The sequence below is a fragment of the Bos mutus genome, chromosome 14 (assembly GCF_027580195.1).
Source record: "Bos mutus isolate GX-2022 chromosome 14, NWIPB_WYAK_1.1, whole genome shotgun sequence".
Taxonomy (NCBI): domain Eukaryota; kingdom Metazoa; phylum Chordata; class Mammalia; order Artiodactyla; family Bovidae; genus Bos; species Bos mutus.
The window spans coordinates 8338375-8362656 of NC_091630.1; the positions used below are offsets into that span (position 1 = coordinate 8338375).

Consider the following 24282-nt stretch of genomic DNA (forward strand, 5'->3'; position numbering starts at 1 on the left):
ATGCCTTCTAGCAACTGGATAAAATAAATTCCAAAGTAGTTATTGTAGGCTTACTCTGTTTGTGCACTATATGAATTCCTTTAGAAATGCAAAAGTGTGCACTTTCAAAGTTGCTTGACAAATAAGATTGTTTGGTCTTCACGAAATCGACATTTAAAGAATTACTTATTTCTGATTGGAGGATAAGCACTTACTGTACTGTGTTGGTTTCTGCCGTACATCAACATGAATCTACTTTAGCTGACGTGAGTGTTGCTGCACCTGCTTTCTTTTGATTTCTGTTTGTATGGAATATCTTTTTCTAGCCCTTCGCTTTCAGTCTGTATTTGTGCTTAGGTCTAAAGTGAATCTCTTGTAGATAGCGTATATAGGGGCCTTGTTTTTTGTATCCATTTAGCTAGTCTGTGTCTTTTGGTTGTAGCATTTAGTCCATTTACGTTTAAGATAATTATTGTTATGTCTGTGCTCCCCTGGTGAATGAGCAGTAAAGAATCTGCCTGCAGTGCAAGAGATGCAGGAGACATAGGTTTGGTCCCTGGGTCGGGAGGATCCCCTGTAAGGAGGGCATGGGGACCCACTCTAGTGTTCTTGCCTGGAGAATCCCATAGATAGAGAAGCCTGGCAGGCTATAGTCCACAGGGTTGCAAAGAGTCAGACATGACTGAAGTGACTGAGCATGCACACCCATGATCCTATTACCATTTACTGTATTGTATTTGCTTTTGTAGACCTTTTCTTTCTCTTGTATTTCCTGTCTAGAAAAGTTCCTTGAGCATTTGCTGTAACGTTGGTTTGGTGGTGCTGAATTTTCTTAACTTTGGCTTGGCTGTAAAGCTTTTGCTTTCTCCTTCAAATCTGAATGAGATCCTTGCTAAAAAGAGTAATCTTGGTTGTAGGTTTTTTTTCCTTTTATCACTTGAAGTATAGCCTCCCATTCCCTTCTAGCCTGCAGAGTTTCTGTTGAAAAATCAACTGTTAGCCTTAGGAGGATCCCCTTGTAAGTTATTTGTGGCTTCTCCCTTGCTGCTTTTAGTACTTGTTCTTTGTATTTAATTTTCATTAGTTCAATTAATATGTGTCTTGGGTTTTTCTCCTTGGGTTTAGCCTGTATGGGCTCTCTTGGTAGGAGAGAGCCTACCTAGCCTACCTGTCTTGGTAGGCTAGTTCCTTTCCAATGTTAGGGAAGTTTTCAACTCTAATCTCAAATATTTTTTTCGTGCCTTTTCTTTTCTTCTTCTTCTTCTGGAACCCCTATAATTCGAATGTTGGTCCACTTAATGTTGTCCCAGATATCTCTGAGACTTCCTCATTTCTTTTTATTCTTTTCCCTTTATTCTGCTTTGCTTCACTGATTTTTACCGTTCTACTTTCTGATTCACTTGTCTGTTCTTCTGCCTCAGTTATTCTGCTGTTGGTTCCTGCTCTCAGTTATTGTGTTGTTCATTGCTGATTGTCTATTCTTTAATTCTTCTAGGTCCTCTTTAACTTTGTCTTGTATCTTCTCAATCCCTGCCTCGAGTCTGTTTATCTGTGCCTTCATTTTATTTCCAAGATTTTGGATCATCTTTACTTTCATTACTCTGAATTCTTTTTCAGGTAAGCTGTTTATTTCCTCCTCATTTGTTTGGCCTTGTTTTTCTGTTTTTGTTTTTACCATGGCCCTTAAATTTGCTGCATGTTTCTGTCTTTTTATTTTATTTAACTTACTGAGTTTGGAGTCTCCTTTCTGCCTGGTGGTAGGTCATAGTTCATCTCAGTTGTGAAATCTGCCCCTTGTGGGTGGAGTTGGACCAGTGCCTTATGAAAGTCTGTTGGTTGGGGGAATGTGTGTCTGTGTTCTGGTGCATGGAGCTGGATCTTGTCTCTCTGAAGGGTAGTGCCGTTTCCAGTCGTGTTTTTTGGGTGTCTGTGCCTTGGTGCGGCTTTGGGCAGCCTTTCTGCTCATGAACAAAGTTGCGTTCCTGTTTTGCTAAAGTACTGGCATGACACGGGCTTGCTAGCTTTTGGGTGGGCTTGGTCTTAGTGTTGAGATGGGAGGCCTTTGGCAGAGCGCTCACGATTAATGTTCCATGAAGTTGGGAGTTCTCTGGTGGTCCCAGGTCCTAGACTCGGGTCTCCCACCTCGGGGGCTCAGGCTCGACCCCTAACTGTAGCAGCAAGACTTCATAGGCCATGTGGGACAAAACTCCAAGACTAATGGTGAAAGCAACACTCAGTAGCCAGTAACACCCAAAGAAACTCGCACACTTATAAAAAGAAGAGAGAAAACAGAGAAAAGGATAAAAACTAGAGTCAAAACATAAGAGAGCAATCAAGCCAATAAACAAGCCCCTAAGTGAAAATGTGTAGTAAAAACATGACTAGCAAAAATGCAAAATGAAAGCATGGCGGAAAATGCAATATAACTACATAGTACCCTCAAAACAGGAAAAAAATGAAATGAATTAAAAAAAAAATAAGATGTTTTAAAACTGGAAAAAGTAGGTTAAAAAGTGAAAGTTAAGGGAATAATAAAGAAAGGACAACATAAGAACGTATGAGAAAAAAGAGAGAAATATATGGAGAGTGGCAGTATGAAGAATATCCTTGTGATTCCTTCATTTTCCTCTGCCCACAGTTTTCTTCAGTCAATCTCCCTGCTCAGAAAGTCATCCAATATTTGTAGGAAGGTCTCTGGACTTGTTGTGGGCAGTGTTGAGTCAACTCAGACTCAGGTGTTACTCCACCTTTTGTGTGCATGCATGCTAATCAGGGTAAATTGGATGTGGTCAAATAGGAGATGGCAAGAGTGAACATCAGTATTTTAGGTATCAGTGAACAAAATGGACAGGAATGGGAGAATTTTAATTAATTTTAATTCAAGTGACCATTATATCTACTACTGTGGGCAAGAATCTTACAAGGAATGGAGTAGCCATCATAGTCAACAAAAGAGTACTTGAATGCAATCTCAAAAATGACAGAATGATCTCAGTTTGTTTCCAAGGCAAACCATTCAACGTCACAGTAAATAAAGTCTATGCCCCAGCCACTAATGCCGAAGAAGCTGAAGTTGAATGGTTCTTTGAAGACCTACAAGATCTCCTAGAACTAACACACACACACACACAAAAGATGTCCTTTTCATCATAGTGGACTAGGATACAAAAGTAGAAGGTAAAGAGATACCTGGAATAACAGGCAAATTTGCCCTTGGAGTGCAAAATGAAGCAGGGCATAGGCTAACAGAGTTTTGCCAAGAAAACACACTTGTCATAGTAAACACCCTTTTCCAATGACACAAGAGACAACTCTTCACATAGACATCACCAGATGGTCAATACCAAAATCAGATTGATTATATTCTTTGTAGCGGTAGATGGAGAAGCCCTATAGAGTCAGCAAAACAAGACCTGGAGCTGACTGTGGCTCAGATCATCAGCTCCTTATTGTAAAATTCAAACTCAATTTGAAGAAAGTAGGGAAAGCCATTCAGTTCAGTTCAGTTCAGTTCAGTTGCTCAGTCGTGTCCGACTCTTTGCGACCCCATGAATCACAGCACGCCAGGCCTCCCTGTCCATCACCAACTCCTGGAGTTCACTCAAACTCACGTCCTCGAGTCTGTGATGCCATCCAGCCATCTCATCCTCTGTCGTCCCCTTTTCCTCCTGCCCCCAATCCCTCCCAGCATCAGAGTCTTTTCCAATGAGTCAGCTCTTCGCATGAGGTGGCCAAAGTACTGGAAAGCCATTAGGACATTCAAATTGCTTATGATTATACAGTGGAGGTGACGAATAGATTCAGGGGACTAGATCTGGTAGACAGAGTGGCTGAAGAACTATGGATAGAGGTTTGTAACATTGTATAGGAGGTGATGACCAAAACCATCCCCCCAAAAAAGAAATGCAAGAAGGCAAAGTGGTTGTTTGAGAAGGCCTTAACAAATAGCTGAGGAAAAAGAGAAGCGAGAGGCAAAGGAGAAAGGAAAATATATATCCAAGTGAATGCAGAGTTCCAGAGAATAACAAGGAGAGATAAGAAGTCCTTCAAGGCTTTGTCAACATGAAACTAAAGGAAATATAATGACCAGCTTGGAAGATGACCAGATCTGCACATTTTTCTTTATCATTTATCACATTTTCAAATTTTATCCTTCAGTAACTTTTCCCCCCTGGTTTAAAAATCAAATCAGACTAATATTTATTGAATAAAATTTGAAATTACTCAAAATCAACCAACCTAACAAAAAGAACAAGTAATCTTCTATTATCCCATTACCTAGTCATACATAATGACTGTGAAAGGTAATGAATGAAGTCAGATACATCTTAGATTTGAATCTTTACTACTTTCATTATTTGCCTCTAAAAGTTAGTTACTGGACCTACCTGTTTGCTTCAGTTTTCTCATCTATAAAGTTGGAGTAACAGTGTTGTTGTTGTTTTTGTCCCCTAAGTTGTCTCCAACTCTTTGTGACCCCATGGACTGCAGCATGCCAAGCTCCTCTGTCCTCAACTATCCCCTGGAATTTGCTCAAATTCATGGCCATTGAGTTGGTGATGCTATCTAACCATCTCATCCTCAGTTGCCCACATCTCCTTTTGCCTTCAGTCTTTCCCAGGATCAAGGCTTTTCCAATCTCTTTACATCAGGTGGCCAAAGTATTGGAGCTTCAGCTTAAGCATCAGTCCGTCCAATAAATATTCATGGTTGATTTCCTTTAGGATTGACTAGTTTGATCTCCTTGCAGTCCAAGAGATTCTCAAGAGCCTTCTCTAGCACCATTATTCAAAAGCATCAGTTCTTTGACTCTCAGCTTTCTTTATGGTCCAACTGTCACATTCATACATGACTACTGGACAAACCATAGCTTTGACTAGATGAACCTTTGTCAGCAAAGTAATGTCTCTGCTTTTTAATACACTGTCTAGGTTTGGCATAACTTCCATTCCAAGGAGCAAGTGTCTTTTAATTTCATGGCTGCAGTCACTATCCCTGGTGATTTTGGAGCCCAAGAAAATAAAATCTGTCATTGCATCCACTTTTTCTCCTTGTATTTGCCATGAAGTGATGGGACTGGATGCCATGATCTTCGTTTTTTTTAATGTTGAGTTTCAAGCCAGCTTTTCACTCTCCTCTTTCACCCTTATCAAGAGGCTCTTCAGTTCCTCTTTTTATAGTGTTACGGTCCGCATATCTCAGGTTGTTGTAATTTCTCCTGGAGATCTTGATTCCAGCTTGTGATTCATCCAGCCTGGCATTTCTCATGATGTACTCTGCATAGACTTAAATATGTAGAGTGACAATATACAGCCTTGTCATACTCCTTTCTCCATTGAAGCAGTGGAGAACTCCATGAACAAGTCAGTTGTTTCATACCCAGTTCTAACTATAGCTTCTTGACCCACATACAGTTTTCTCAGGGGTCAGGTAAGGTAGTTGGTACTCCCATCTCTTTAAGAATTTTCTACAGTTTGTTGTGATCCAGTCCATCCTTTCGCATAGTCAATGAAGCAGATGTTTTTCTGGAATTCCCTTGCTTTCTCCATAATCCAACAAATATTGTCAATTTGATCTCTGGTTCCTCTGCCATTCTAAACCAGCTTGTACATCTGGAAGTTCTTGGTTCACGTACTGCTGAAGCCTAGCTTTAAGGATTTTTAACCTTAACCTTACTAAAATGTGAAATTAGTGAAATTGTACAATAGTTTGAACATTCTTTGGCATTGCCCTTCTTTGGGATTGCAATGAGAACTGACCTTTTCCAGCTGTGTGGCTACTGCTGAGTTTTCCAAGTTCACTGACATACTGAATGCAGCACTTTAGCTGCATCATCTTTTAGGATTTGAAATCACTCAGCTGGAATTCCATTACCTCCACTAGCTTTGTTCATAGTAATGCTTCCTAAGGCCAGCTTGACTTCACATTCTAGGATGTATGACTCTAGGTGAATGACCACACCATCATGGTTATCTGGGTCATTAAGACCTTTTTAGTATAATTCTTTTTTCTGTATTCTTTCCACTTCTTAATCTCTTCTGCTTCTGTTAGGTCCTTGCTGTTTCTGTCCTTTATCATGATCATCCATGCATGAAATGTACCTTTGATATCTGCAATTTTCTTGAAGGGATCTCTAGTCTTTCCCACTCTATTGTGACAATACAGTTTACCTTATAGGGTTGTAGAAAGTCCTAAGTAGACCTGGCACTTGGCAAATATCGAATCCACTACTTACTGTTGTTATTTCCTTCCAGTCATTTTTCTAAGCATGTATTTTTATTTATAGTTCAGGACATCCTGTATATTTCTCTCTCTTTTTTTTTTTTACATCATATTATAAGCATTTTCTTATTCAATTTCTACTTGTGAATAGCCTTATCCTAAGTTATTGATTATACAGTGGAAGTGAGAAATAGATTTAAGGGCCTAGATCTGATAGATAGAGGGCCTGATGAACTATGGACAGAGGTTCGTGACATTGTACAGGAGACAGGGATCAAGACCATCCCCATGGAAAAGAAATGCAAAAAAGCAAAATGGCTGTCTGGGGAGGCCTTACAAATAGCTGTGAAAAGAAGAGAAGCAAAAAGCAAAAGAGAAAAGGAAAGATATAAGCATCTGAATGCAGAGTTCCAAAGAATAGCAAGAAGAGATAAGAAAGCCTTACTCAGTGATCAATGCAAAGAAATAGAGGAAAACAACAGAATGGGAAAGACGAGATCTCTTCAAGAAAATTAGAGATACCAAGGGGGCATTTCATGCAAAGATGGGCTTGATAAAGGACAGAAATGGTAGGGACCTAACAGAAGCAGAAGATATTAAGAAGAGGTGGCAAGAATACACAGAACTGTACAAAAAAGATCTTCATGACCCAGATAATCACGATGGTGTCATCACTGACCTAGAGCCAGACATCCTGGAATGTGAAGTCAAGTGGGCCTTAGAAAGCATCACTACGAACAAAGCTAGTGGAGGTGATGGAACTCTAGTTGAGCTCTTTCAAATCCTGAAAGATGATGCTGTGAAAGTGCTGCACTCAATATGCTAGCAAATTTGGAAAACTCAGCAGTGGCCACAGGACTGGAAAAGGTCAGTTTTCATTCCAATCCCAAAGAAAGGCAATGCCAAAGAATGCTCAAACTACCACACAATTGCTCTCATCTCACATGCTATTAAAGTAATGCTCAAAATTCTCCAAGCCAGGCTTCAGCAGTATGTGAACCGTGAACTTCCATGTGTTCAAGCTGGTTTTAGAAAAGGGAGAGGAACCAGAGATCAAATGCCAACATCCGCTGGATCATGGAAAAAGCAAGAGAGTTCCAGAAAAACATCTATTTCTGCTTTATTGACTATGCCAAAGCCTTTGACTGTGTGGATCACAATAAACTGTGGAAAATTCTGAAAGAAATGGGAATACCAGATCACCTGACCTGCCTCTCGAGAAATCTGTATGCAGGTCAAGAAGCAACAGTTAGAACTGGACATGGAACAACAGACTGGTTCCAAATAGGAAAAGGAGTACGTCAAGGCTGTATATTATCACCCTGCTTATTTAACTTATATGCAGAGTACATCATGAGAAACGCTGGACTGGAAGAAACACACGCTGGAATCAAGATTGCTTGGAGAAATATCAATAACCTTAGATATGCAGATGACACCACCCTTATGGCAGAAAGAGTAGAGGAACTAAAAAGCCTCTTGATGAAAGTGAAAGTGGAGAGTGAAAAAGTTGGCTTAAAGCTCAACCTTCAGAAAACGAAGATCATGGCATCCGGTCCCATCACTTCATGGGAAATAGATGGGGAAACAGTGGAAACAGTGTCAGACTTTATTTTTGGGGGCTCCAAAATCACTGCAGATAGTGACTGCAGCCATGAATTAAAAGACGCTTACTCCTTGGAAGGAAAGTTATGACCAACCTAGATAGCATATTCAAAAGCAGAGACATTACTTTGCCAACAAAGGTCCGTCTAGTCAAGGCTATGATTTTTCCTGTGGTCATGTATGAATGTTAGAGTTGGACTGTGAAGAAGGCTGAGCACTGAAGAATTGATGCTTTTGAACTGTGGTGTTGGAGAAGACTCTTGAGAGTCCCTTGGACTGCAAGGAGATGCAACCAGTCCATTCTGAAGGAGATCAGCCCTGGGATTTCTTTGGAGGGAATGATGCTGAAGCTGAAACTCCAGTACTTTGGCCACCTCATGTGAAGGGTTGACTCATTGAAAAAGACTCTGATGCTGGGAGGGATTGGGGGCAGGAGGAGAAGGGGACGACAGAGGATGAGATGGCTGGATGGCATCACTGACTTGATGGACGTGAATCTGAGTGAACTCTGGGAGTTGGTGATGGACAGGGAGGCCTGGCGTGCTGTGATTCATGGGGTTGCGAAGAGTCGGACACGAATGAGCAACTGAACTGAAGTTATTGACTACATTTCTGTTTCCTTACAGTAAATTTCTAGATATCTCAAGACAAATAATGACAGCCCATTTAATGTATAAGAATGCTCTAGTGGGAAATTATATATTCTGAAGTTTTAATCTTACAACCATGACCTGATGGGGAATATCAGATACCCGAATAGTGTGATCATTAAACTCAGTAGTATCTCAGTGAATATAAAGAGACAACATGCAAGGTTTTATAATCTTGGTTTTGCAACTTGGGCAACATATTTAACTTCTCTAGGCCCCTCCTGTACAATGGGGTAGAATTAATACCTATTTCATGGGGTGGTGACAATTAGTTTCTAATCCTGATACGTGGTAAACACTTGATGAATATTGTTAGCTCTTTATTTGTTTCTGTGTTTAACACTTAAAAGTTTGTCTTCATAATTAAAAAAGAGAGAATAGCAGTGTTTTCGATAAGTAATATGAGGGTAAGCTGTAAAATACAAAATAGGGCAGTCCAAATACTTTTTTAGTTGAAAATGGTTTTATAGTTTCCCCCATTTTAATTATAAGAAGTATTTTTTTCCTGTTTTAAATTTATTATTCAAAGACAACATGAGAAGAGGCATTTGATTTGATAAACCTTATAAAGGATTTTTATAGTGTTCTTAAGTGATTCAAAAGATGGAATGTGATTTTTTTCCAAGTTGTTCTTGTTAAAAGACAAACATGCTTTAAGCTTTTTTAAGTTAAATTTAAGCTAAACACATGAACTAACAATGCCAGCATTTATAGAGTGTTTTCTATGTGCTATCCAATTTCCTAAGTATATTATTTATATTGTCTCGTGAAACCCTTATAATGACCATGAGGAAGGTTCCGTCATTATTTCCAATTATAGAAGAAATTGAGGCAAATGGAGATTAAATAACTTGCTGAAGGTTGTATGACTAGGGAGAAAGTTCTCTCCTAGTCTAGCCCCAAAGCCCTTGCTATAAACCATTCTACTATGCTACTTAACATTCCAACAGAAAAAGTACAAAAATTGGTTAAATACAGTACCAATATGTTTACAGTGTTTGTGTTAATCCACGAATTTGACCAATATTAAAGAATAAGTTTAAAATCTCATGTCTTTTGTGGGAACACAAGTATGCCTATTTCAGTTTTTTTTCTTCTATTAGTTTTTCAGTTATGGAACAAAAACATTATATCAAAACAATGAAGCTTTGCAGTCTAAATTCTTTCCACCTTTTCCAAAAGTGATGCTACCAGCCAATAGTTTTCAAGGAAAAGTAGCATTTATTACCGGGGGAGGCACTGGCCTTGGAAAAGGAATGACAACTTGTCTGTCCAGCCTGGGTGCACAGTGCGTGATAGCCAGCCGGTGAGTGAGTCTCAGTAAGTTGCCTGGCGAGAGTCTGTGATGGAATAAGTCTGTGCTACAATGTTGAAAACACTTTTTGCCAGATTTGTTTGATTTGCATCTTAATCTCTATGAAATAGTCTTTAGATGATTTAAATCTCCTTGGAAAAAGTCAGTTATTATTTGTGATGATAGAAGTAATGATTGATGATGGAACTGATAATGTACTTCACAAATTCAGCGACAGAATTTTTTCTGTGTATGAAGTAATAAAGTACTATATTGAGGCTCCTTTGTTTTCAGTGAGAGTGGTTATAATTACTGATTCAGTAGATAGTTAACCTTGCACCAGGATAATGGATAGAATGCTTCCATTTCCTATAAGACGGGCAAATATTTCAAAACATCGATTGTGATGAATATAGGAAGGGGGAGGCCTTGTGGAAAGAATTTATTTAGGCATGTCCTGGTATCTTATAGCTATTTAAGTTAGAGGTTTAGAGACTGGCCAAAAAATCTATCCTTTCTTTCAGTTTGGAATACTGTAAAATTTTTAGATAGGCTAAATAATAGTCTGAATGATAAGTCACTGTATAATTTATAAGGGCCCAAAGGAGTTTCTTTCAGATGTTTCTTTTAATGCAAATTGGCCAGAACATTTTTTTTTTATGTTGCAATGTTTTTAAGTGTGTTAATATATTATTTTCTTTGTAATACTATGTGATTTACATTGCTTTTGTGTGTTTGTTTTTCTGAAGCGTGTAAGATTCTGAGTACATCTAGGTTGTCCAAACCCATCAATTTGGTATAAAATCTGGTAACATAGATTTATATAGAACATAGATTTTTTAAAAATAGTTTAACCTAAGCTTACATCATTCCAGGAATGTATTTTCCTTCTAAAGCATGCCTGGACAAGAAAACACATAGAAAAGAATATAATTAAAGAAATAATTTAAAATTTAACTGGCTTAAAACTAATTCTATCAATTAATGTCAGATATATGAAAATTGCTTAAATTTAACTTCTGGAAAATAAATGCACTCAAACTAACTTGTTTATAGATTTAGCTTTTCTATTGTCCTCAAAATACATGTCTTTAAACTGTAAATTCTTTCTTAATTTATGAAATTAAAAAGAAAAATATAACATGAAGTTATTTCAGAACTCATGCAAAGTACCATGTGTTTCTTTCTAGAAAAATTGATGTTTTGAAAGCAACTGCAGAGCAGATATCTTCTCAAACTGGAAATAAGGTACATTAAAAAGTTATTTAAATCAGATTTCGGAATGATAACATGCTTAAGTAAGTGACTCATGCTTCTGGATTAAGAAGTCTGAAAAATGTAGAAGTCTTTTTGTTTTTGTTGTTTTGCAGGTTCATGCAATTCAGTGTGATGTGAGGGACCCTGATATGGTGCAAAACGCTGTGTCAGAAACCATCAAAGTCATCGGACATCCTGATGTAAGTGTGATGGTGATGAGGCGACAGTATGAGGTGTTTGATGTTGATAGCACCTACCAAGGTGTATTAATGAAATAAAATATTGATGCTGAGCAAGTGCTGTGTTAAGAAGCCCCTGTTTTCCTCTGCTAGCAAAAAGCCAGCTCTTTTTGCTAGGGAGTAGAGTAGGTAGACTGCTATACTATTTCCTTTCAGGAACACTTTAAAAATACATTTATAATCATATAGAACAAACTTTATTTCACTATATTTAATAAGATTATGAAATAAGAGTAGCTATCCAAGAGCACAATATTTAGTTTAAATGATTCATGCTCTTTGCTTTTCTTTATAATTTTGGATTATCTCTGTCCATGGAGGAAAATAATACAAACAAGGAAACGGACAAAAAAGCTCCAGATTTCTCCTTATAAGACCTGAGATATACATGGATGTTTTGCTTTTGTTTGGTTCGCATATTGGAAAGAAGCCTTTTCTCCAGTAGTCTCAAAGAGAGCACTTTTCTATGTTAAAGATATTTTTGGACAAATCAATATCTACTATAGAACTAAGTGGAATTTTTATTGTTATTGAAGAAGTTGGTCATCAACCAAGAATTTCATTAGCTAAGTTAAGCCAAAATGATATCAGAAATTAAAGGCACTTTAATTGAGATTCCTTGAAATAAATAATCACATCCTAGACATGCTTAATCTATATGTATATTTTTAGTAATAGACTCTACCCTAATTTTGAGACACGGATTAGAATTCCAAAATTTGGTAAACAATAATAGGAAATTTTCAAAGGCTCACAGAAAGTAAAACTGAACCAAATCTCACAGTATTGTTCCTAACAGACTATGGACTTTAGCTTTAAGTTTCAGAAATAAAAGCTCTTTAGGAAAAATATTCCTCCTCATCTAAGTTTCTATAACTTGCCTTATTCACTTGTTAGATTGTGATAAACAATGCAGCAGGGAATTTTATTTCTCCCTCTGAAAGACTCTCTCCTAATGCTTGGAAGACAATAACTGACATAGTTCTGAATGGCACAGCCTTTGTGACTCTAGCAATTGGGAAGGAACTAATCAAAGCACAGAAAGGTATGTTTATTTATTTTTCACATATTAATTGGATCCCTACTGCGTGCAGGTTCTGTGCTAAGCCCTGGGATACTCAATGATGCAATGTCTGTACTTGTACAGTCAGTTCAGTCACTCAGAAAAACCTGATTACAGGTTTTTCTATTAAATGCTACTTTTGGTGATATGGATTTCTATTTTCTGTTGACCAGTCGTGATGCAATGGTATCAAGTGAGTCAGTTCAATTCAGTTCAGTTCAGTCGCTCAGTTGTGTCCGACTCTTTGCGACCCCATGAACCGCAGCACGCCAGGCCTCCCTGTCCTTCATCAACTCCCGGAGTTCACTCAAACTCATGTCCATCAAGTCAGTGATGCCATCCAGCCATCTCATCCTCTGTTGTCCCCTTCTCCTCCTGCCCCAATCCCTCCCAGCATCAGGGTCTTTTCCAATGAGTCAGTTCTTCACCTCAGGTGGCCAAAGTATTGGAGTTTCAGCTTCAGCATCAGTCCTTCCAATGAACATTCAGGACTGATTTCCTTTAGGAAGGACTGGTTGGATCTCCTTGCAGTCCAAGGGACTCTCAAGAATCTTCTCCAACACCACAGTTCAAAAGCATCAATTCTTTGGTGCTCAGCTTTCTTTACAGTCCACCTCTCACATCCATACACGACCACTGGAAAAACGAGTATGTCTAGAATCAGTGTACAGTTACTCACTTAACACTCACTGATGACTTTTGTGTACCATACCCTGTGCTACATGTCCAAATGACAGAGGTGAATAAGACACTGTCCCTGATCAGACTGTGGCTGGGACTTGAAGGGTGCAGGTATTTTCTCAGAGAGGTGATAGAGTATTGCGAACCAGGACAAGGAGGAAGTATCCTTGTGTTACTTGAAGGATGCCCTTTGGGGCTTGAGGGGAGTGTCATGGAGCTGATCAGTTTCCTTCTGTTGGTTCAAAGCTTTTGTCTCATTAGATTCAATTTCTTCTTCTGTACAGCGTGGATAATTCTCAAATCAGCTTGAGAAAGGATCTAGGAACAGACAGAAGGATTCTAGAGGGGCATTAGCCTTTTTTCTACACGTGTGCTAACAACTTCCATCTTTTCCCTGTTCTCTTATTGAAGTTGAAACCCTATGTTTTAATTCCTATTATAGCAAAGTGAATATGATTGAGATAGGGAATTTGCTTTTTAAAAAATTTTTTTTAAAGAAGGATGATTGAGTGGGGAGATAGAGAAGTGTGGGCTGACTTCTCTCTTTTCTCTCTCCCAGGATCCTTGTATCTCTTTTATATGTCTTCTTACTATATCCTTTTTCAAGTGTATTTGAGAATTAACCACACTGTGTCTGATTTTCTCTCTCCATACCTCTTACTCATTTCTCTGTTTCTCTCCATATGTCTGTCTCTCTCTCACTCTCTATCAACTCTTCACTTTTGTTTCTCTGTTTATTTCTTCATCTTGGTCTCTCTCATCACTTGGTATTTCCCTGTCTTGTCTGTTTTCTTTCATCCCCTGCCCGTCTTTGTTATTCTTGATTTCCGTCTGACTCTCCTTTCTTTTCTCATTATTGTCTTTCATTGTAATATAGACTTTGATCTATTTTTACTCATCACATTGGATTAAAATTAAAATTCTATGGACTTCATTAAAATTATATTAGCTCAGGCTTCTTAAAAGATGGAGCCAGTTTTTTTCTGCCAAAATTCCTGTCAGTTATAGATGCTGTAACCTGACAGTTTTCAGTTCAGTTCAGTTCAGTCGCTCAGTGGTGTCCAACTCTTTGTGACCCCATGGACCACAGCACGGCAGGCCTCCCTGTCCATCACCAACTCCCGGAGTTTACCCAAACTCATGTCCATTGAGTCAGTGATGCCATCCAACTATCTCCTGTGTCACCCCCTTCTCCTCTCACCTTCAGTCTTTCCCAGCATCAGAGTCTTTTCAAATGAGTCAGCTCTTTGCATCAGGTGGCCAAAGTATTGGAGTTTCACCTTCAGCTTCAGTCCTTCCAATGAACACCCAGGACTGATCTCCTTTAGGATGGACTGGTTGGATCTCCTTGCAGTCCAAGCGACTCTCAAGGGTCTTCTCCAACACCACAGTTCAAAAGCATCAATTCTTCTGCACTCAGCTTTCTTTATAGTCCAACTCTCACATCCATCAATGACCACTGGAAAAACCATAGCCTTGACTAAATGGACCTTTATTGACAAAGTAATGTCTCTGCTTTTTAATATGCTGTCTAGGCTGGCCATGACTTTCCTTCCAAGGAGTAAGCGTCTTTTAATTCATGGCTGCAATCACCATCTGCAGTGATTTTGGAGCCCAAAATAATAAAGTCTGCCACTGTCTCCCCATCTATTTGCCATGAAGTGATGGGACTGGATGCCGTGATCTTAGTTTTCTGAATGGTGAGCTTTAAGCCAACTTTTTCACTCTCCTCTTTCACTTTCATCAAGAAGCTCTTTAGTTCTTCTTCACTTTCTGCCATAAGGGTGGTATTACTTGCATATCTGAGATTATTGATATTTTTCCCGGGATCTTGATTCCAGCTTGTGCTTCCTCCAGCCCAGTGTTTCTCATGATGTGCTCTGAATATAAATTAAATAAGCAGGGTGATGATATACAGCCTTGACGTACTCCTTTTCCTATTTGGAACCGGTCTGTTGTTCCATTTTGCTCTACCTTTTTATTATTGATTTGTAGAAAATTTTCATAGACTCTGTACTGAGTACTTTGTGAGATATAGTATGTATTTAGAATATCTCCTCCTAGTCTGTTGTTGTTCAGTCACTTAATTGTGTCTGACACTTTGCGACCCCACGAACTGCAGAATGCCAGGCTTCCCTGTCCTTCACTATCTCCTGGAGTTTACTCAAAGTCATGTCCATTGAGTCAGTGATACCATCCAACTGTCTCATCCTCTGTCACCCCCTTCTCCTTTTGCCCTCAATCTTTCTCTGCATCAGGGTCTTTTCCAATGAGTCAGCTCTTCACATTAGGTGACCAAAGTACTGGAGCTTCAGTTTCAGCATCAGTCCTTCCAATGAATATCAACCTTCAAGGTTGATATCCTTTAGGATTGATAGGTTTGATCTCCTTGCAGTCCAAGGGACTCTCAAGAGTCTTCTCCAACACCACAGTTCAAAAACATCAATTTTGTGGCTCTCAGTCTTCTTTATGGTCTAACTCTTATATTTGTACATGACTACTGGAAAAACCATAGCTTTGACAATAGAGACCTTTGTTGGCAAAGTAGTGTCTCTGCTTTTTAATATGCTGTCTAGGTTTTTTAATAGCTTTTATTCCAAGCAGCAAGCATCTTTTAATTTTGTGGCTGTAGTCACTGTCCACAGTGATTTTGAAGCTCAAGAAAGTAAAATCTTTCATTGTTTCCAATTTTACCCCATCTATTTGCCATGATGTGATGGGACCAGATGCCATGGTCTTCATTTTTTAAAAGTTGAGTTTTTAAGCCAGCTTTTTCACTCTCCTGTTTCACCTTCATGAAGAAACTCTTTGGTTCCTCTTCACTTTCTACCATTAAAGTGGTATCATCTGCATATCTGAGGTTGTTGCTATTTGTCCCAGCAGTCTTGATTCCAGCTTGTGAGTATACAGCCCAGCATTTTGCATGATGAACCCAGCATATAGGTTAAATAAGCAGGGTGACAATATATGGTCTTGATGTACTCCTTTCCCAATTTCAAACTAGTCCATTGTTCCATGTCCTGTTCTAACGGCTGCTTCTGGCCCTACATACAGGTTTCTCAGGAGACAGGTAAGATGGTCTGGTATTCCTATCTCTTTCAGAATTTCAGAATTTTCCAGTTTGTCGTGATCCACAGTCAAATGTGTTAGCATAGTCAGTGAAGCAGATGTCTTTTGGAATTTTCTGGCTTTTTCTATGATCCAGAGGATCATAGACCCTTTCTAGGTAATAACAGAAGTAACGATAAAAGAGTAGGTTATCAGGTCTCTAGCTGCTGCTGCTGCTAAGTCGCTTCAGTCGTGTCTGACTCTGTGCAACCCCATAGACGGCAGCCCACTAGGCTCCCCCGTCCCTGGGATTCTCCAGGCAAGAACACTGGAGTGGGTTGCCATATCCTTCTCCAATGTGTGAAAGTGAAAAGTGAAAGTGAAATCGCTCAGTCGTGTCCGATTCTTAGCGACCCCATGGATGTAGCCCACCAGGCTCCTCCATCCATGGGATTTTCCAGGCAAGAGTACTGGAGTGGGGTGCCATTGTCTTCTCCATCTGGTCTCTAGAGGTTGTAGTTTTTACCAAATATAGCACATTTGTAGTCTTTATTTCTCCAAATGATTTTTCTGTTCCTTTATTCTGGGACTTCAATTATATATATGTTAACATGCTAGATACTTCCACAGCTCATTGACATTCTGCCTTTTTTTTCCCCTCAATTTTTATCCCTTCTTTGTCCTTTATTTTCCATGCTTGATATTTGTGGTATCTTCAAGAGCATGGATCTTTTCTTCTGCAACTAAGACCATTTATTTGATTTTTCATTTCAGATGTTTTTTAGTGTTAGAAGATCTATTTGGTTCTACTTTTGTATTTCTAATTATACTCATGTTTTCCTTGAAATATTTTAGAATACTTACAATATCATTTTTTCTTCCATCTTTTGTTTTTTTAAACAAAAATGATATTTTTAATGATAAAAGGTACAATTCACAAAGGAGATAGACATCATAAATCATTACACACCTACCAACAGAGAAACAAAGATATATAAAGCAAAGCTGAGAAGAAATGTAAGGGAAAAGGAAAAAATATATAATCATAGTGAGACATATTAATATTTCTCTGAGAATATTTTATCAGTTACAGAAAAAAATAAGAATAGATGTGTCTTGAATGATGTCATTAATAATTTAAATATAATAGTTTTATATTTATATTAATCTTATATCCTACAGAACTATATTTAAAATTTTGTATTTCATTTGTTATTTGGTTTCCATAGGACATTTAGAAAAACTGACAAAAAGGTAAACATTACTAAATTTCAAGAAGTAGAATTCCTTTCTTGTGTGATTCAGTTATACATATACACATATATTATTTTGGAAATTATTTTCCATTATAGGTTATAATAAGATATTGACTTTGTTCCCTGTGCTATGTAGTAAACCTTTGTTTCTTGTTGCATATCTATTTTTAAAATTAGAAATCTAGCATTCTAGTCACACTAAGTCAATCAGGTGAAATCAAAATGTCATAAATTTTTTAGTTAGGCAAAAATTCATAAATCTTCAAAAATATATATATTATACATATGTGAAAGTGAAAGTCACTCAGTTGTGGCCGACTCTTTGCGACCCCATGGACTCTATAATCCATGGAATTCTCCAGGCCAGAATGCTGGATTGGGTAGCCTTTCCCTTCTTCAGGGGATCTTTCTGACCCAGGAATTGAACCAGGGTCTCCTGCATTGCAGGTGGATTCTTTACCAACTGAGCTATCGGGGAAGCCTTGTATACAAAAGATTTTCTACTATGCTTGTTAAAGGCTTGAGAAAGAACATTAGAAAAAAAAAGAGAAGGTGGAGAAACTGGAAAACATAAACTAAATGAAATGGGAGCACTGAATGTACAATAGAGAATGTGAAACAAGCTAGATAAAAGTAAAAGATCCTCATAGAGTTCAGTTGTCTTTAAACATGGCTGCTCATTAGACACATATCTGAAACTGGCAAAAAAAAAAAAAAAAAACAAGTAACACCTGGACATTTGTATTTTTCAAAGAATTCCAAGGTAATACTGATATGCATCTGGATTTTTAAAAATGATTACAGGTTTTTCTATTAAATGCTACTTTTGGTGATACAGATTTCTATTTTCTGTTGACCAGTCGTGATACCATGGTACTAAGTGAGTAATGGTTACATAGTCACAATAGTAAAAGATGTTGATCAGTTTTCACAATCAGTAGCCAAATAAAAAATGAAAGATAATTACTGTTGCAAGCCATAATGGGAACATGATTAACCTAACAATATAAAATAATTACATACAATTTGGGGGATCAAGCAGAGTGATGTGGTGAGTGGAAGTGCCTACATGCACATGTTTTCATCTGCTCAGCCAGTCTATGTCTTTTGGTTGGTACATTTACTCCATTTACATTTAAGTTAATTATCAATATATATGATCCTATTACTGTTTTCTTGTTTTGGGTTTATTTTCTATAGGTAGATCTTTTCCTTTTCTTGTTTTCTGCCTAGACAAGTTCCTTTAGCATTTGTTGTAAAGTTGATTTGGTGGTGCTGAGTTCTCTTAACTTTTGCTTGTCTGGAAAGCTTTTGATTTCTCCATCAAACACGAAGGAGAGTTTTGCTTGGTAGAGTATTCTTGATGGTAGTTGCTTCCCTTTCATCACTTTAAATATATCATGCCACTCTCTTCTGGTTTACAAGTTTAGTTAAGAAATCAGCTGATAGCCTAATGGGAGTTTCCTTGTAGGTTATTTGTCATTTCCCCCTTGTTGCTTTTAACATTTTATCTCTGTCTTTAATTTTTGTCAGTTTGATTACTGTGTCTTGGTGTGTTCCTCCTGGGGTTTATCCTGCCTGGGACTTTCTGTGCTTCCTGGACTTGGCTGACTACTTCTTTTCCCATGTTAGAGAAGTTTTCAGCTATTAGTTCTTCAAATATTTTCTTAGATCCTTTCTGTCTCTCTTCTTCTGGGACCCCTGTAATGCAAATGTTGATGTGTTTAATGTTGTCCTTAAGGTCTCTTAGGCAGTCTTCATTTCTTTTCATTCTATTTTCTATATTTTGTTCTGTGGCAGTGATTTCTACCGTTCTGTCTTCCAGGTCATTTATCTGTTCTTCAGCCTCAGTTATTCTGCTGTGGATTCCTTCTAGTGTATTATTCATCTCTGTTTGTTTGTTCTTTAGTTCTTGTAGGTCTTCTGTTCTTTTTCCAAGATTCTGAATCATATTCACTATCATTCTGAATTCTTTTTCTGGGAGGTTACCTATCTCCACTTCATTTAGTTGTTTTCCTGGGGTTTGATCTTGTCCCTTCATCTGGACACAACTTCCTGCTTTTTCATGCTGATTAACTTTCTGTAATGTGGCTTTTGTTTTAGTCACAGTGGGACTGTGGTTCTTCTTGCTTCCTCTGTCTGCCCGCTGATGGAGAGTCTTGTGTAAGCTTCCTGATGGGAGGGACTGGTGGTGGGAAAAACTGGTCTTGCTCTAGTGGGCAGAGCCTTGCTCAGAACAGCTTTAATCCAATTATCTGCTGATGAGTGGGATTGCGTCCCCTCCCTGGTCGTGTTTTGGCCTGAGCCAATCCAACCCTTGGGTCTATGGGCTCTTGGTCTGGTTACTGGTGACCTTCAAGAGGGTTTACATCAAGGGGGACCTTCTGAGACTGCTGCTGCCTCTTCCCTGCCTCCTGTCGTGAGCTTCTGCTGACCCACACATGCACAGGAGACCCTCCAACACTGGCAGGTAGTTTTGCTTCAGTCTCCTGTGTTGGGGCGTGGGGGGTGGTGGTTACTGCTGCATTTCTCTGAGTCTTGGTTCACACAAGATTTTGTTTGTGACCTTCAAGACTGGAGTCTCCGTTTCCCCCAGTCCTGTGGAAGTCTTGTAATCAGATCCCTCTGGCCTTCAAGGTCAGATTCCCTGGGGATTCCAGTCCCTCTGTTGGATCCCCAGGTTGGAAGCCTGATGTGGGGTTTAGAACCGTCACTACAGTAGGAGAACTTCTTTGGTATTATTTTTCTCCAGTTTCTGGGTTGCCCATCCAGTGGGGTTGTGATTTGATTTTATCATGATTGTGCCCCTCCTACCACCTCCCTGCAGCTTTGTCCAAAGACAAAGAATATGCTTTGGAGTATCTTTTTCTGGTGGGCTCCAGTGTCCTTCTGTTGAGGGTTGTGCAATTACTAGTTGTGATTATGGTGGTCTCGCAGGAGGAGATGAGCGCACATACTTCTATTCTGACGTCTTGAACAGAAGTCTTTTCTACTATCTTTAAAAAAAAATTGTAAGTATAGTTGATTTAAAATATTCTGTTAGTTTCAGGTGTATAACATAGTGATTCAATATTGTTACGGATTATACTCCATTTAAAGTTACTACAAAATAGTGGCTGTGTTTTCCTGTGCTGTGCAATGTGTCCTCATTGCTTATTTTATACCCAGCAGTTTGTGTCTCAACCCTGTATTCCTATCTCACCACTCCCTTCTTTTTCACCTCACTGGTGACCACTAGTTTGGTCTCTATATCCATGGGCCTGCTTCTGTTTTGTCATATATATTCATTTATTTTAGATTTTGGAGAAGGAAATGGCAACCCACTCCAGGATTCTTGCCTGGAAAATTCCCTGGACAGGGGAGCCTGGTGGGCATCAGTCCATGGGGTCGCAGAGAGTCAGACACAACTGAGCACACGGTATGGTCCATGTTAGATTTTAGGTTCCAAGTATATGCAATAACGTACAGCATTTGTCTTTCTCTGACTTATTTCCTTAAGCATGATACTCTTTCGGACCATTCATGTTGTTGCCGATGTCACAATTTTGTTCTTTTTTATGGCTGAGTGATATTCCATTGTGTATATATACATCACATTTTCTTTATTCATTCATCTGTTGAGGAATGCTTAAGATTGCTTCCATATCTTGCCAATTGTAAATAATGCCACTATGAACATTGGGGTGCAGGTATCTTTTCTAATTAGTATATTCCTTTTCTTCATTTCATTTCTTTCCAACAATGGAATTACTGGATCATGTGGTAATTCTACTTTTAATTTTTTGAGGACTCCATACTGTTTTCAATAATGGCTGCACCAATTTATAGTCCCATCAACAACATATTAGGGTTTCTTTTTCTCTACATCCTTGCCAACATTTGTTATTTGTAGACTTTTGGTGATAGCCATTCTTACAGGTGTGAGGTGATATCTCATTGTGGTTTTGATTTATATTTCTCTGATGATTAGTAATGTTGAGCATTTTTCTTATGCCTGCTGGAGATCTGTATATCTTCGTTGGAAATAGATTATTCAGGTCTTTTGCCCATTCTTTAATTGAGTTGTTTGGTTTATTTAATATTGAGTTGTATGTGTTATTTACTTATTTTGGTTATTAGCCCCTTATTGGTTATCTTATTTGTCAGTATTTTTTCCCATTTAGTAGGTTTTTCTTTCATTTTGTTCATGGTTTTCTTTGTTGTACAAAAGCTTTTAAGTTTAATTATGTCCCATTTGTTAATTTTTGCCTTTATTCTTTTGTCTAAGGAAACAGATCTAAAAAAATATTGCTATGATTTATGTCAGAGAGTGTTCTCCCTTATTCTCTTCTAGGACTGTTATAGTTTTAGGTCTTACATTTAGACCTTTAATTCATTTTTGGTTTATTTTTGAATACAATGTGAGGATATGTTCTAATCTTTTTTTTTGCATGTAGCTGTTCAGTGTACAATATCATCTGAAAGGTCTTCATCTGCTGATTCTCTCCTTTGTGTCGTTTCTGAGAGACTGTCTATTATCTGATTTTTTCCCTGGTTGTTTCTGTGTCTTTTCGTGTGTAGTGATTTTGGGTTGTGTGCTATAAATCTTATGTCATTGAGCTGTGTGCATGTGTGTGTGTGTATGTGGTATGTCCATATGTGTATGCACTTCTATTTCCTTTTGAATTAAAAGCTTGTGGATCAGGTGAGTCTAGAGTAGGCTTTATTTTGGGCTAATTAAATCCTCCTACTTTGGCCACCTGATATGAAGAGGCAACTCACTGGAAAAGATCCTGATGGTGGGAAGGATTGCAGGCAGGAGGAGAAGGGGGCAACAGAGAATGAGATGGTTGGATGGTGTCACTGACTCAGTGGACATGAATTTGAGCAGACTCTAGGAGTTGGTAAAGGATAGGGAAGCCTGGGGTGCTGCAGTCCATGGGGTTGCAAAGAGTCGGACACAACTTAGCAGCTGAACAACAAACACCCTCCTACTGATGCACAGCCCTTCTGAACTTTCCACTGAAAGCTCTGATACTCAACAAGGCTACGTGGACTCGCTTATCTCCCAGCCTATGTGTACTCAGGGAATTGTTCCGTTTATGACTCCCAGGTAGCTACTCTTCGCCTGGCCTTATGGACGCTCAGCCTAACAAGTACATTTTGGTGTCTGACCAGACTCAAGGATAGACTATGCCGATTTATGAGGCTCTGTCTTTACATACTTTTCTCTTTGGGGTTAATCTCCTCACAAATTCAAACTTCCTCATTCTCCCCAAACTCCAGTCTGTCTCCTAAACACAGTGATAATGCTATATTTTACTGTTTTCCCACTCCTTATGCCACAGTCTGGAGAAGGCAATGGCAACCCACTCCAGTACTTTTGCCTGGAAAATTCCATGGATCAGAGGAGCCTGGTGGGCTGCAGTCCTTGGGGTCGGGAAGAGTTGGACACAACTGAGTGACTTCACTTTCACTTTTCACTTTCATGCACTGGAGAAAGAAATGGCAACCCACTCCAGTGTTCTTGCCTGGAGAATCCCAGGGACAGCAGAGCCTGGTAGGCTGCCATCTATGCGGTCGCACAGAGTCAGACACAACTGAAGCGAGTCAGCAGCAGCAGCATGCCACAGTCTATATGACATATGTATATATGATATATACTACATAGATTGTAATATACACTATAATATGTATATATATATGGAGTACATACTGTAGTATATGTATAGTACCTTTATGTAAAATGTGATCTTAGGGCTCATTTCATTTGTTTTTCTTCTCTCAGAAATTGCTGTCTTCCCTCCCTGCTAAACAGTATCTGAAAATAGTTGTATCATATACTTGCTACAGTTTCTTTATGTTTCAGGAGGAAGGCAAGTCCATGGTGCTGAAGGCAGAAGTCCCTGCTAATTTAGTTTTAGTTCTGATTTATTCCTGTTTAAATGGGTGGATCGGAGAAGGCAATGGCACCCCACTCCAGTACTCTTGCCTGGAAAATCCCATGGATGGAGGAGCCTGGTAGGCTGCAGTCCATGGGGTCGCTAAGAGTCGGACACGACTGAGTGACTTCACTTTCACTTTTCACTTTCATGCATTGGAGAAGGAAATGGCAACGCACTCCAGTGTTCTTGCCTGGAGAATCCCAGGGACGGGGGAGCCTGGTGGGCTGCCGTCTCTGGGGTCACACAGAGTCGGACACGACTGAGGTGACTTAGCAGCAGCAGCAGCAAATGGGAGGATAGCTAATGGAAATCCTATCCAGCTGTATGCAGGGCCTCTGAGATTTGAGCCTAGGTATTGACTCAGCTGGTATAGAATTTTGATTAAGATTGGGCCATCCTGAATGACAGCAAAATTACTAGCAAAGAAAGATGAGACACTTTTATTAGATTACTGTTTCATTAATTTAGCCTTAGTAAAGTTTTAAAAAATTCTTCTGTTTTGGTTATACCCTCTTGAACCAGATCCCGTTATTTTAAATGTTTTCCTGATGTGAATTGGTTTAGCTGTATTGTTAATTACTGTATCATTTAAAAATATTAGGAGCATCATTTCTTGCTATTACCACCATCTATGCTGAGACTGGATCAGGTTTTGTAGTACCAAGTGCTTCTGCCAAGGCAGGAGTGGAGGCCTTGAACAAGTGAGTACTATCTTGTTAATCTTCTATTACTGGGTATATAGTAATCTAATAAGTACTTTCAGGTTAATCTTGTCCCTGAAGATGACATGCTTTGAAAGCCTGTGCAACTAAATTCCTGCTTTTTTGTTTCTTTCCAGAGAAAACTAAAACAATGACTAATTTGGATTTGCCAGGAGACACTGGGTCTCATGAATAGGTCTTATTTTTCTATTAGCTGCACTGTCCATTAGAATTCTCTGTAGTGATTAAACTATTCTGTAGATCTGTACTCTTCAGGAGCTACAAGCGGCCATTGAACCCTTGCATTGTGGTTACTGAGACTGAGAAACTAATTATTACTTAATTTTAATCACTGATCCAGTA

General features: G+C 38.8%; 1 protein-coding gene across 2 annotated transcripts in view; it reads left to right on the plus strand.

Moving 5' to 3' along the window:
* DECR1 (2,4-dienoyl-CoA reductase 1) overlaps positions 1–24282 on the plus strand; it is a 44948-nt gene that overhangs the window by 11111 nt on the left and 9555 nt on the right. For both annotated transcript variants that reach the window (XM_005888295.3, XM_070382927.1), the window contains exons 2-6: positions 9560–9762; positions 10941–10998; positions 11121–11207; positions 12144–12291; positions 23820–23919. In XM_005888295.3, the coding sequence (XP_005888357.1) occupies positions 9560–9762; positions 10941–10998; positions 11121–11207; positions 12144–12291; positions 23820–23919 (596 nt within the window). The remainder of the gene's footprint in view (positions 1–9559; positions 9763–10940; positions 10999–11120; positions 11208–12143; positions 12292–23819; positions 23920–24282) is intronic.